At 32.8% G+C, this 12,963-nt stretch overlaps 1 protein-coding gene across 2 annotated transcripts; it reads right to left on the bottom strand.

The window, feature by feature from the left end:
* Nucleotides 1–296: 296 nt before the first annotated feature.
* Nucleotides 297–11,557, bottom strand: LOC120627499 (E3 ubiquitin-protein ligase RNF8-like). Of its 2 annotated transcripts, XM_039895503.1 has the most exons (11): nucleotides 11,200–11,556; nucleotides 8,734–9,360; nucleotides 6,767–7,018; nucleotides 6,010–6,195; nucleotides 5,753–5,812; nucleotides 5,352–5,465; nucleotides 4,347–4,597; nucleotides 3,439–3,557; nucleotides 2,701–2,784; nucleotides 2,199–2,296; nucleotides 297–626 (listed from the first exon to the last, which is right to left on the bottom strand). In XM_039895503.1, the coding sequence occupies exons 1-11, from the start codon at nucleotides 11,287–11,289 to the stop codon at nucleotides 483–485; spliced, it is 2,025 nt and encodes a 674-aa protein (XP_039751437.1). In that variant the 5' UTR covers nucleotides 11,290–11,556; the 3' UTR covers nucleotides 297–482. The 2 variants fall into 2 exon arrangements, with proteins under 2 accessions (XP_039751437.1, XP_039751438.1); XM_039895504.1 differs by lacking the exon at nucleotides 6,010–6,195 and having other exon boundaries at nucleotides 11,200–11,557.
* Nucleotides 11,558–12,963: the final 1,406 nt, after the last annotated feature.

Here is a 12,963-nt window from a genome sequence, read left to right as displayed (position 1 = left end):
GGAATTTCATTTCACTAAAATATTAAGATTATGTTGATTATATTGATATTTTACTAAACATAAATATTATTATATTTTCATTTTAAAATAATGCATTTTGATTTACCCTAATAATTGACCATAAATACCTAATTAGCTGGCCATTAGGACGTATGGACTTCTTACCCCAAACCGTGGACTTTTTACCGCGTAAGCGGGGTAAAAAGTACAGAATTCCATTTTGCATTTGTTGCTAAAGTTTTCGGAAATCAAATAAATATTTACACTTCCGACTATTTGAGTGTTAAGCTGAATTGTGCAAGGTTTCATACAACATTTTTTATTGACAGAAGGTACTTGATTTTAAGACTTATGAGTCTTTGAATGAAAATTGGGACTATTAGCCCCGCCCTACCCTACTTAATTTCGATAATATTCATAAAATATGAATATTATCGAAATTAAGTAATTTAATAATTAAGTAATTGAATATTAATTTAATATTAAAAGTCATAAAAAGGTTCGTGATAGGCGCTGGCTAGGCGATCATGCTGGCGCGAAATGGACGCATAGTGCACAGATGATCGAGGTCGTCGTCTTCGACGTTGATATCTGGGTACGATAATCTCTCCGTGTGGCCCCAGCACCTAAAACATTATCAATATAATTATCTTCGCCAAGCATTGCTATGTACCGGTCTGAAGAGTGCAGTGACCGGTGTAATTGCAAGGCACACGAGGTTTAACAGGTTCATGGGCTCAGAGCAGTACGTGTTATGACGTGTTCCTTGCATACCCTGCGAAGTGTTGCACTGTACAAGTAGTACACATATATTCTCAGTTATTATAAAAAAAAAAAACCTTTCCTCTTCTAGCAGACAGGGTTTTAGAACATAGACCCACCAACGCTATTTTAATGCGGGTTGGTGGGTATGTGGAATAAACGATAATTAAAACAATGTTAATGGATATAACCGGGACCGATGGCTTAAAGTGCTCTGAGAAGTGTGATCCCAGGACCTTGTGATACGAAGTTGAATATGCTAACCATTACACTACCGAGACAGTACTACATTATTTATTTACATTTCAGCGTAACATTGTTTATATTTTGTAAGAACTGTAAGCTTAGTAGATTTGCACTCTGGCAATCGAGGTTAATACAGGGTTAAACAAAAAATACCAGAAAGATCTTGGCCTTGTTGTTCCACTCATTACAACTAACAACTTTTATTCTACGACTTTTCAAAATTCAGTATTAATTTATTTCATACCAAAAATTATAAATCATGTTATTTCTGTTACGTGACATGCTATTAGCAACAGCAGTAACACTGTGAAAACAAATACATGTGATCAGCGACACATTCCCTGTTGGCCAAAGCGTGCGAGCGTGCGAGTCGTCGTTACGTTACAGAGTATTACTACTCACACTCACTCACACAAGTAGAGACATTGTTAAATATTGAATATTTCACAAACTATCACAAAAAGTCCTAGAACAAAATTTGTTAGTTTTGATGTAAACAATTACAGGCCGAGAGCTATCTGTTATTTTTATTTAACCCTATATGAAATCTGTACCAGAAGCATATATAGCTTCTGGTAAAGATTTCATCGGGGTTTATAAATGATGGATGGAGTATTTTCTTAGCAAACAGTGACCTGGAGGCCTATTTAATGAATAGAAAATAAACGAGATTGCTCTAATATGCGCTAAATTGCATGGCGATGCGTCTTTGTCGCTATGGTTGTAACTATGGTGTATGGTTGTATGGTTGTATGGTTGTTGGTTTGAAGGTTCCAGGGGACAGATTTCTTACTGCACCGCCTCCAGTCTTCAAAAGTCAGATATTTTAATTTTTGGATCAGCTCTATAAGAGCTAGTACAGAGTTTATTGCCCATTCTTCTCGGTGCAAAACTATTGAGATGATAGGAGTCTGACATTTCATAAGTGCCTGTAGTGTTATGTACAGTTATGAAAATAATAAACATTTAGAATTTTTTGAAAAGTAGGAGTGATGTCAATATTACTGCCTGGCTGATCCGTGTGACATCTCGCTTGCACGGTTTCCACGGTAAATCCACTGTAACCTTCTCAATCAGATTTAAATAAAAGCGGTCCGCTTTAAGGGGCCGTGCACCGTCGCGCCTTACCAGTTTATAGAGTATAAAATTGTATAAAATATTTAAATTGGAATTCTGACATGTATCATTACCTGATTCGTAGGAGACGTCAGATCGTAAGTTGGGATCTCATTAGGGGGGGTCGGACTCATGGACAAACGGAGTCGCGTAGGAGCAATCATGTCATAGACTGAAGAGAGAAAAAATTTGGTTATATATATGTTGATACAAATCTATCGTATACACGTATAACAAACAGCTACAAGTAATTACTGTCGTTTACTAAATTATAAGTTTCGAAAAGGCAGCAGATTGTGAGACCGTATCGAAAGCTTTACCAAATTCTATACACACTGCGGGTTGATTGTTCTTATTGATTGTGTCAGACAATCACAATTAGCAGTTTTGAAAGACAGCAAAATATTTGATGAATTGGTCAATCAATATTACTGTACCTGTATAGTTTATTTTAAAATTGTAACGAAAATGAATCTCTTTTAACCTTGTTTGTTTTTTACTGCACTTGTTTTTTTATGATTTACTCTAAAAAGTAATTAAAAGATGGTATACATTATAAGACAAGTTTTTACTCACTGGATCGGAGCGGTTCTGTCATCAAAGTGTCCAAACCAATCGGAATCATCCCAAGTGTTTTCGTATTCATATGAGTTACTTCATCTGTTAGGAATACAAATAAACAAATAAAAGAGAGCTAAGGTCAAGCTAGTTTAGAAGATTACAATTATTTCCGATCATTGGTTTGTGGTTTATATTATCCATTAGAGACATGAACATTAGGATAAATGCGTGATAGATAAAATGGCGACGGGTCTTAAAGTAGTATGATTTTCCAGAATGCTCGTTAAATTATCGAGGGGAAAACTTATAATCGATAATATACGATCGTGTTGTATGGATCAGAATGTTGCGCGTTAAAAGGGGGAGGTATTTTTTTTCTCATAAAGTCATAAACTTTAAATAAGATAAACCTTTTAGTGACTTAGAACTTAAATTATTAATGTAAACTGATTTAGTTGGGACGTTACCCTCCGATTACGGAGTTTCATTTATCGCAGCAAACCCCCCCCCCCCCTTTCGCAAGTTAACCAAAGAATACAAAGAATACTACAAAATGCATTTAATCCGAATTTAAAATAAATTAATCATTTATTATAAGATTGTCATAAATAATATATATATTATAGCACATTGGGTCATAAATCATAGCAAAATAGGATAATATTACGGTCAGGAAATATAATAATGGGAATAGACGAATGTGAACCCATGTGCCTTAAGTGTATTGAAAGGTAGAAGTAATATTAATCATACCTTCTCGAGCTTTGAGCATAATTTTTCTTTTCTCTTTCATTTCGTGGGTGAGATTTTGCACCATTTTTTCTATAAACGAGTCCAACACCAAGCTTCTGCATTCAGAAGTAATGTCTTTCCTAGAAAAGAAACTCATACATAAAAATATATTAAACTTATCATATAAGTAGTAGATAGCTAGTTGATAGAAGGGTTGATGCAGTCTTTCAAAAATTAACGAATTTGACAGGTTCAAAAATAATTTTCTTTTAATGCTCAGAATAATAAATGAAACAGAATCTAGTCTTATCAAGATCATCTTTTTCTTTTTTTACTTTTTTAGTCACGAAATGAAATTTCAAAATGACAAATATTTGATGTTCCTATAGGCGTGATAATATTACCAATATAAAAATATTTGTAGCGTGATGGTAGCGGGCTACCCTGTTAGGGAGAATTGTTTTCATACCCCCTAGTTGGTCGCACGACATCGCACCGGTACACTAAATCGCTTAGCGGCATGTCTTTGTCGGTAGAGTAATAACTAGCCACGGCAAAAGCCTCCCACCAGACCAGACCAGATAAAGATATTCAGAAATAATAAATCCCCAAAATGTCCCTGAAAGGAATCGTACCCGGGACCTCCTATTCACAGCACTAACCGTTGCACCATTGAGTTCGTCAAGACATGGTAAAATATAGGACTCACACTTCGCAAACTCAACTTTACAGTCTATAAGCAAATTCAATTGACTTCTATATTTACTTTGTTGATCAACATTGGGTATGTTGAGAAGAATGAGAAGGGTTTAGGCTTTAGTCCACCACGCTGGCTTAGTGTGGATTGGTGGAAAAACCCCTTCTCATTGTGAGAGGAAACTCGTGCCCTATAGTGGGCCACTAATGGTTTGATACGATGATCAACATACCTGCATATTGGACATTCCCTCTTTTTCTTCATCCACGTAGTAATACAATATTTGCAGAAGGTATGTGAGCAATTTAGAGTTGTGGCATCTACAAAGAGCTCAGCACAAATACTGCACTGCAGTTCACTTTCCATTATATTTCCAACTTCAGTTAAAGTTTGTATTGTATTGCCCACTTCACTTGTATTTGATGTTGCGTTTTGTATGAGTTTCACATTCTCACTTTCAACATTTTTCAACTGACTTCGGACCTAAAAATAAGAAGTAAAGATAAAAACACATTTCGTTGTTTTGCTAACATTACCAAGCAAATGAGATAAGCATAATTTACATGAGATAATATGCAGCAAGAGATTATTTTTGTCGAGGTATTTGTATCAATTGCACAGATCTGTTATATATTAATCCAGTGATTAATAATATTTTTTATAAAATAATCATTATTGAAATGATGAAAAAACTATGCTATGTAAACTTAAAAAAAAAAATTATAATAAATTTCCTGAGCCTAAACAATGTATGTATGTACATACATACATTGTTTAGGCTCAGCATAACAAAAGCTCAAATTATACGCTTTAACATCTTATAATTTTTAAGTAGCATTTGTGGTACTTATATCTAAATATATTGTAAATTTACTATTTGATTTTTTGATTTTTGCATAATATGCAGCAAGAGATTATTTTTGTCGAGGTATTTAGGTTGTTTTAATTGCACAGATCTGTTATATATTAATCCAGTGATTAGTAATATTTTTTATAAAATAATCATTATTGAAATGATGAAAAAACTATACTAATGATGAATATACTATGTAAACTTAAAAAAAAAATTATAATAATTCAGCATAACAAAAGCTCAAATTATAAGCTTTAACATCTTATAATTTTTAAGTAGCATTTGTGGTACTTATATTTAAATATATTATAAATTTCCTAATAATGAATAGATTTATGTATTTTTATTAATTTTCTCTTATTCAAAATAACATTTATAATTTACCCTTTCCAGTTGGTCCTGCAAAGAGCTTATAACCTCACTTGACTGTTGAGCTTGTTTTTGTATTCTTTCAGCTGCGATAGCAGACAATTCTGTTTCCCTCTCTGAAATTGTTGTCTGTAAAGTAAAAAAAAAACATATTATTAACTTTAAAAAGACATATTATTAATTTTTCTAGATTTAAATATATAACTGATGATGACAAGGGCTTTGCTTTGATCTCACGATGAGACACTGATTGTTAAGTTGTAAAATTTTGAAGGTAAATCTGCTGAGTTTCTTCTCTGTGGAATCTGTCTTCTGAACTAGAGGTAGTACCATTACAAACATTTGCTTATAAGACCTTCTTGATATAATTTATAAATATATATTTTGAATTAAAATTACAGGAATATTATCTTTACCTTAAGAGTTTCGATCTTCTTTTGAGCATTTTTTTCGGCTTCGGATAACTTCGTGTGCATCTTAAAAGGCCAAGATTATATAACTTTGAAAAAAAAAAATTTTAATCTAAAGCTATTAATTTTCAGCAATAATGTAAAGTGGAAGCTGAATAATGTGAAGCCACTACCACAAGAAGAACTGGCAATATTCAAGTGTAAGAAAAAATAAATTAATACAGTATTATTATTTTAAATGACCATTGTATAATACAACATACAAGCTGCTCCATCTTCTGTTTATCTTCATCTTTAACTTTCTTAATAGCCTCTAATTGATATTTGAATTGCCGTTGAACCTCAAGTTTTTGCTTTTCCTGCTCTTGAAGATTCACCTTTATAAGTTTTAGCTTTCCTGTCAATTCCAGCTCTCTTTTTCTCTTCTGCTCTACTATCGCATTTAGTTCCTAAATAAATTACAATATATCTATATATATAAAAGAAAGTTGTGTTTGTTACACCAGAAGAACTCCAGAAGAACGGCTGGACCAATTTTTATAATATTTAATTTTTTGGATTTATCTTAGACCGAGATAGGATAATAAGTATAAAAAAATAACATTCATAAAAAAAAAATGATCTGCGGTACGAAGTTCGATGGGACAGCTAGTATAAAATATATCGTTATAATATATAAATGATCGACGAATCAATCAATACAATCGTTTATCGAGTCTACCGGTGATCCTAGAGCGGGCAGTTACCTTGGCCAACAAATTAGTTTGGCCATCCAAAGGGGCAATGCTACCAGCACCTTAAGAACTGTGCCTCGCTGCGGTGGTTTCGAACAAGCTTTAGATTTAATTTACTTTTAAATAGTTTATTTTAGGTAATATTTTTCTTTATAAATTTTGTTATATATTATATAGTAGGAACAATAAAAAAGCAATAAATTTGTATTGTATTTGTTATTTTTTTTTTGGTTTGTATATTTTCAATTATTAGTATCACAATGTCAAGATAGAAGTAACTTTATACCTTTTCTTTTGATAATCTCAGTTTCTCTCTTTCCATTTGCAAGAGTGACTCAAACTCCTGTTTTTCTTTTAATCGAACATCCTCCTGTTCTTTCATTTGTGTTTCCAACTTTTTCATGATGTCCTGTTTTAATGAGTTCTCTCGATTCAGTTCTAAAAGAAACTCATCCCTTTCCCTGAGCAGCTTCTCCTTTAGTAAATTGTTTTCCACAATAAGTTCAGATTCTATTTCATTGTGTTTATTTATTTGTTCCTGTTATAACATATTTTAACGTTTAATGAAATAGCTGATCGGTAGCACTGGCTCCGCAAACGAATGTTTACGAGCGACCGTGACGCGAGCGTTTGTTATGCAAACCGAATTATTTGATGAATTTCTACAATTGTGCTCGCATGTTCAGTACGTGATATCATGTTAAACAAACAGACAACGAACGGTCTCGGTCCCGTTTCGTTTTCGGTGAGTACTGTACTATCCTTAGCACGATTCTCTAATGTAATATGTATTGATCTTAATGACATGAGAGCCATGTAATTGTATTGTATGTAATTGGTGATATCAGCAAATGAAGTATATGCTTTTATAACATGATACCGAAGATAATATTAGATTGACCTTCACGTAAGTTTAAATAATGTATAAAAACACATTTAATACAGCAAGGTCATTTCAATCTTACTAATGTAATATTGATGAATTTCTTAATGGCAAGGTTGCTCGAAACCAAGCCGCTCCGCTTTTTATCCTAGGCAAGATAGAACAATGATTGTTATTGAAAGAAAAATGTTGGGAAAGAACACAGTTTTTTGCCGGCTTCTGCTCTGTAGAATCTGACTTCCGAACCGGTCGTAGTGTCACTACAAACGGACACTTGACTTTCCAAAAGTGCACTACTTGAAATAAATGAATTTTGAATTTTGTAAATTAATTATGCGTATTGCATAATTAATTAACATTAGGCTCAAACATTACGCACCTTATGCCTAGATTTAGTGCTACGAGATGCTTCAGCCTAATTTTATATAGAATGTAACCTTGACAAATTTAGTAAAGGTAACACAATCAAAGGCACAGTTAGGCTCAAACATTTCGCTGCTTATGCCTGAATTTAGTGCTACGAGATGCTTTAGCCAAATTTTGTAAACAATGTAACCGTTACAAAAATAGTAAAAGTAACATCCTTTTATTATACCATATATTAATTATTGTATATATATAATCTAAATATCGAAAAAAATTCGGTATGCATGGAATTTGTTTTGGGATGGGGACACACCCTCTGGATCTAGCTCGGTTTTATTTTCAAAAAACGTCGTTAGGCAATGATAAGCTGCTACAATATCATACAAGGTCTTCATTTCAGGTGGACAATCGGGCGGTCCTGAAACCAGATGATACCGGTTTGAGTTCTGATATTTATTATTTTTCCTTTTTTATGAAAATTAAGTTAATTTGCTATATTCCGCAGGACAATCTGTATGGTGTAATTTACAATTTCTTCAATCCTTACACTGCACACCAAACAGATTTTCGGCAATGTACCCTCTACGCACGATTCGCTCCGAAACCGGAGCATCCTCAGGAGATGTTGACTTTGCAATGAATACTAGTTAAGTTCTTAACAATTATTCATTGTAAAGTCAACATCTCCTGAGGATGCTCCGGTTTCGGAGCGTTTAGTGTGGTATAAGGATTGAAGAAATTATAAATTACACCTTACAGATTCTCCTGCTTTCCGCGGATTATAACAAATTAAGCTTACTTTTCATAATACATCATGGAATTCCGCAAAGTAACTCCTGCTTCTAAATGAAAAGCCATTATTTTCCTTTTTTTTGAAAAAAACCAGAAGAACCAGGTTCAAGTCCAGATGATATTTTTCCCCCTTGCCTATGCTTAGGTACTAAAGATAAAGATCCAAAAATATTAATATTTAAAACATTTATATGGATTGTCAATAACTTTACCAAAAGTTCAGAAATTTTTGCCTCCATATCCTGTTTCAGAGTTGCCAATTGTGAATCCCTCTTTATAATCAGCATTGCTTTCTGCATTTTTACTTCATTTTTCCCTCCCTTCAAATTTTCTATTTTAGCTGCAAAGTTACTTTCAAGGCTTTTAATTTTTCTTTTCATGTCTAACTGCAACTGATTCTTTAGTATCATGTTTTTAGTCTTAATCTGTTTTGCACTTTCAATTTTGTTTTCAATATGTCTAATTTCACAATCTTGTGATTTTTCAAACTTAACTTTCGCATTGTTCATCATTTCATTAGCAATCAAAATATCTGCACTGTTTTCTTCTTGCTCCAGTTTTATACGTTTAGCAGAAGAGCCAGCCAGTTCTGCATTTTTTGCACCCTTATTTAGAAACTGGTACACAAATGCATAAGTTTCGTCCAGTACTATTACATCGTTATGATTTATTTCTGCGCTATTTCCTTTTCCCAAATTTACTCCATTTATATTGATTCCAAATGTACTATAGTCTTCCAAAAACCATTTTTTATCATTTTTAAAGAGTTTACAATGATTTCTGGATATGGTCCCGAATGGAATGATCAATTTATTTTCAAGCCCACGACCAATAGTAAACTGAAAAAAATGTGAAAAAACTTTGTAAAGCATCATTTAACATCAGATATGGGATTATCTTGCAATAAACTTTGGTTTGTCCAATAATCAAAGGAAACAACATTGATTAATCAACAAACAACACTTGTTGGTATAAGATAAAAGGAACACTATTCAGGAGCAACCAGCGATTCGTAAGTCAGAGTAGAGACAGAGGATTCTCTATTCCCCAAGGTACACCTTAGAGAATAGAGAACATATATACAAATTAAACTTAATTTGCTGTATCCACAAAAACTACAAAAACATTGCTTCCTTCCTTTTCATAAAAATGCCTACCTTAAAATGCTACAGAAAGGGAAGAGTTACCTAAAAATCAAGCATATCCTGAATACAGATAATAATAATATTTTGACAGTTGACCTCTTGTTGACATAGAAATGAAGTGCTGTAAAAAAACTACTAAATATTATCCTACTAAACCTACTAATATTATAAATGCGAAACTTTGGATGGATGGATGTCTTATATGTGGAAACTAACAAACGGATTAAGAATAAGTTAAAGGCTATAATATATGAAGATAATAATCAAAGCACAACCAATCCAATTATAGTAAGTATATATAGGATTACATATACAATAAAAAAGCTTGGATATGAATTACTACTCCAACCAAGTTGCTTCTTAAATAGTTTCAAATAACAATATGAGATGGTGATAACAAGAAAAACAATTAGCTAAGTTTGCTTTCAGCTTCATCTTCTTAGATGGATAGACAGACAGGGATGTTTAGAACCCTCACAACTTAAGGTTTAAGTTAACAAATGTTAAATTGTCATCATGTCATATTTTTATGATATGCCATCTATGTACCAATTTCAATAAAGTAATATTTCACTATAAAATACTTTACAAGTTTTGATGATTGTGTTCCACAATAATCATTTTAATGATGCTTACTATTGATAAGTATAGTAGTGAAATGTTGGATTGTTAGTAAGCCAGTTTACTAAGTAAAATACATATTCATATGAATTACAGGAGTAGTGATACATGACATATGGATGCCAAACAGACGGCAGATTGACATTTGTTTTGTTATAATAAAACTTTATCTTTAACATCAAATTAGAACTCAATATTTTCATAGAACTTTTGCCATTCTGTTCACACGTAACAGGGAAACTACATTTAAATCCATACAGGATTTAAATGTAACTTGATATACTCATATTTGATATTCTAAGTAAACATTTAAGCTGTTTTATATTAGAGCACAAAAAAAATACATTGAATTTTGGTCAGTCTGTTCACACAAAACAGGGAAACTACTGCATGGATAATTGTAACTTGACATACTCATAATTGATTTTATAGGTAATCATTTAAGCTGTTTCTGTTCCGGAACAACAAAAGGGTTCTTCTGGCATAGATTGACAAAAACTTTACCACTGTCATATCTAAGAAATCTCATATGTCAAATGTAAGTAATCTCTTTTATTACAACAGTTAGACATAGAAATTCATTAAGATCTGGTGAATATCATTGGTATAGGACAGGACTTCACAGTATCATAGTGGGAAATCACTCGCATATATCTGAATGAGGGTGACTGCTCTTTAGTGATAGGGAATGAATTTAAAACAAGGTCCCATGGGCGGTCATTATGATGTTTACGTAATTGAAGTATTGAAATGGTGGTTCATTTCCGATTTTTTAAGAAAGGTTGTGTTGTGGCTGCGGGTCGCAGCGTACTGCCAAGCAGTGCGACCCGCAGTTGTCGCGAGTGTAACCGCAGGGCACATCTGGTTAGCAATAATAAGAGTCTATTTTGTTGAAATCGTTTAATTACTTACCTCCTCCGAAACTACGTCGACCTTTTGAAAAGATTTAAATGGAGACTTTAGTAGTTTACATGATTTTAACTTTGGAAATGTTTGCTGCATCTTGAAAAACTGATTTGTACAAATTATGTCAACGCCATGAGTATCACAATTAATGAAATATTATGAGGAATATGTTTCCTCCTTCAATATAGATAAAACTGCGCAAAAATTAAAAATTAAAACTATTCAATATCGAGGGTTCTTGATAAGACCATCCAGACAGGATAATAAACAATAAGCTAAACCGACATCTTCTTCTTCTTCTTTTGATTTATGGCTTTTCGTAGTGCCAAAACAGCACAATGTACTTTGCCAGTGTCAAGTAGCTTGGAAAAGGCACGAACTAGAGTGGTCAGTAAAGAAAAAGAAATGTCTATTTAATAACTTCGACCTGCAATAGTAGTTGTTAGTGAATAAACCGACATCTCTTGAACTTACAATAAATCAATAATACTGCGAATTTGACAGTCACAACCACAGAACAATATTACTCCAAGGAGGTCACAACTCACAAACCAGTGTTGGCGACAAAAAAATCTCGATTGCCCGCATCAGTGTTGTCGATTATAAAATTTTATTTTCCAGATTTAATGTCCAGAATAATAAATTTAAACAAAACTTGTTCATATGTATTTTTACCATATGTAACCAGTTTTGTTTGATTTAGTATAAATAGGTTTTTTTTTAAATCCTGAGTGGCCTTTAATTATCCTTCCTCAAATTAAAATTAAAATTAAAGAATTCTTTATTCATGTAGGTCTATCACAACCACTTATGAAGCGTTCATAAATATATGTTTACATAATTGTAAGTGGATGGTGATAACTTCGTTCGCCAACTTAAACTAAAAATATTAAGAAAATCAGTAAAATTTAAAATCAAACATCCATATTTATGATTAAAACCTTATTCGTATAATATGTTATTCGACTAAGGGCCAGTTTTACCAATAAACTCGCAACAAGGCATCAGCTAACGGGGCATAAAAAAAACAGGGATGTTAACATAATTTGCGTTTTATGATCAAATGTATGTACATTTGACAGACCATCAATAAATTAAGCATCAGGCGAAAGACTCATATTACTCTGTAGTTTAAAACTACCGAAAAAATGTCTATTTTTTCACATTCACGAGTGTAATATGACTTTCACTAATAAATTCGCATCAAGGCATCAGCCAACAGGGATTTTAACATAATTTACGTTTTATGTGTGTCCTTTATCAAATCAATAAATCAAGCATCAGGCGAAAGACACACTCTCACATTACTCTGTGGTGTACAACTACCAAAAAGAAACGTCTATTCTTTATACACCGGTCCTTCAGAAGTTTTTACTATTTTATTTAGTCGGATAACGTTTCATATGAGGTTTCAATTCGATCCGAAGAAGAAGAAGAATGGAGGCTTGATTTTAGATTTTGCTGGTTTTAACTGTCTTTTTTAAATATTATCTATAAAGATCGCAGCAAAAATACAGAATATTTGTTGTATTTTGCTTTTGTGTATTTAAGAATAAAAGTGAGTGTGTATTTATTGGTCCATCGTTTCACTCAGCAACGCTCGCAATTAATATCTAATTGGCAAAAAACAGTTTCCTTATGTTAGCGTTCACTAAACTCAAAAATAAGTAAAGGGATTTTTTAAGGTATTCATTTGAAGGCCGATTAGCGCATTGGGTAGCGATCCTGCTTTCTAAGGCAAGGCTGTGGGTACGATTCCCACAACTGAGA

Source organism: Pararge aegeria, chromosome 11, assembly GCF_905163445.1.
Source record: "Pararge aegeria chromosome 11, ilParAegt1.1, whole genome shotgun sequence".
Lineage (NCBI taxonomy): Eukaryota > Metazoa > Arthropoda > Insecta > Lepidoptera > Nymphalidae > Pararge > Pararge aegeria.
The sequence above is the reverse complement of the archived record's forward strand: the minus strand, read 5'-3'. Positions and strand labels throughout refer to the sequence as shown.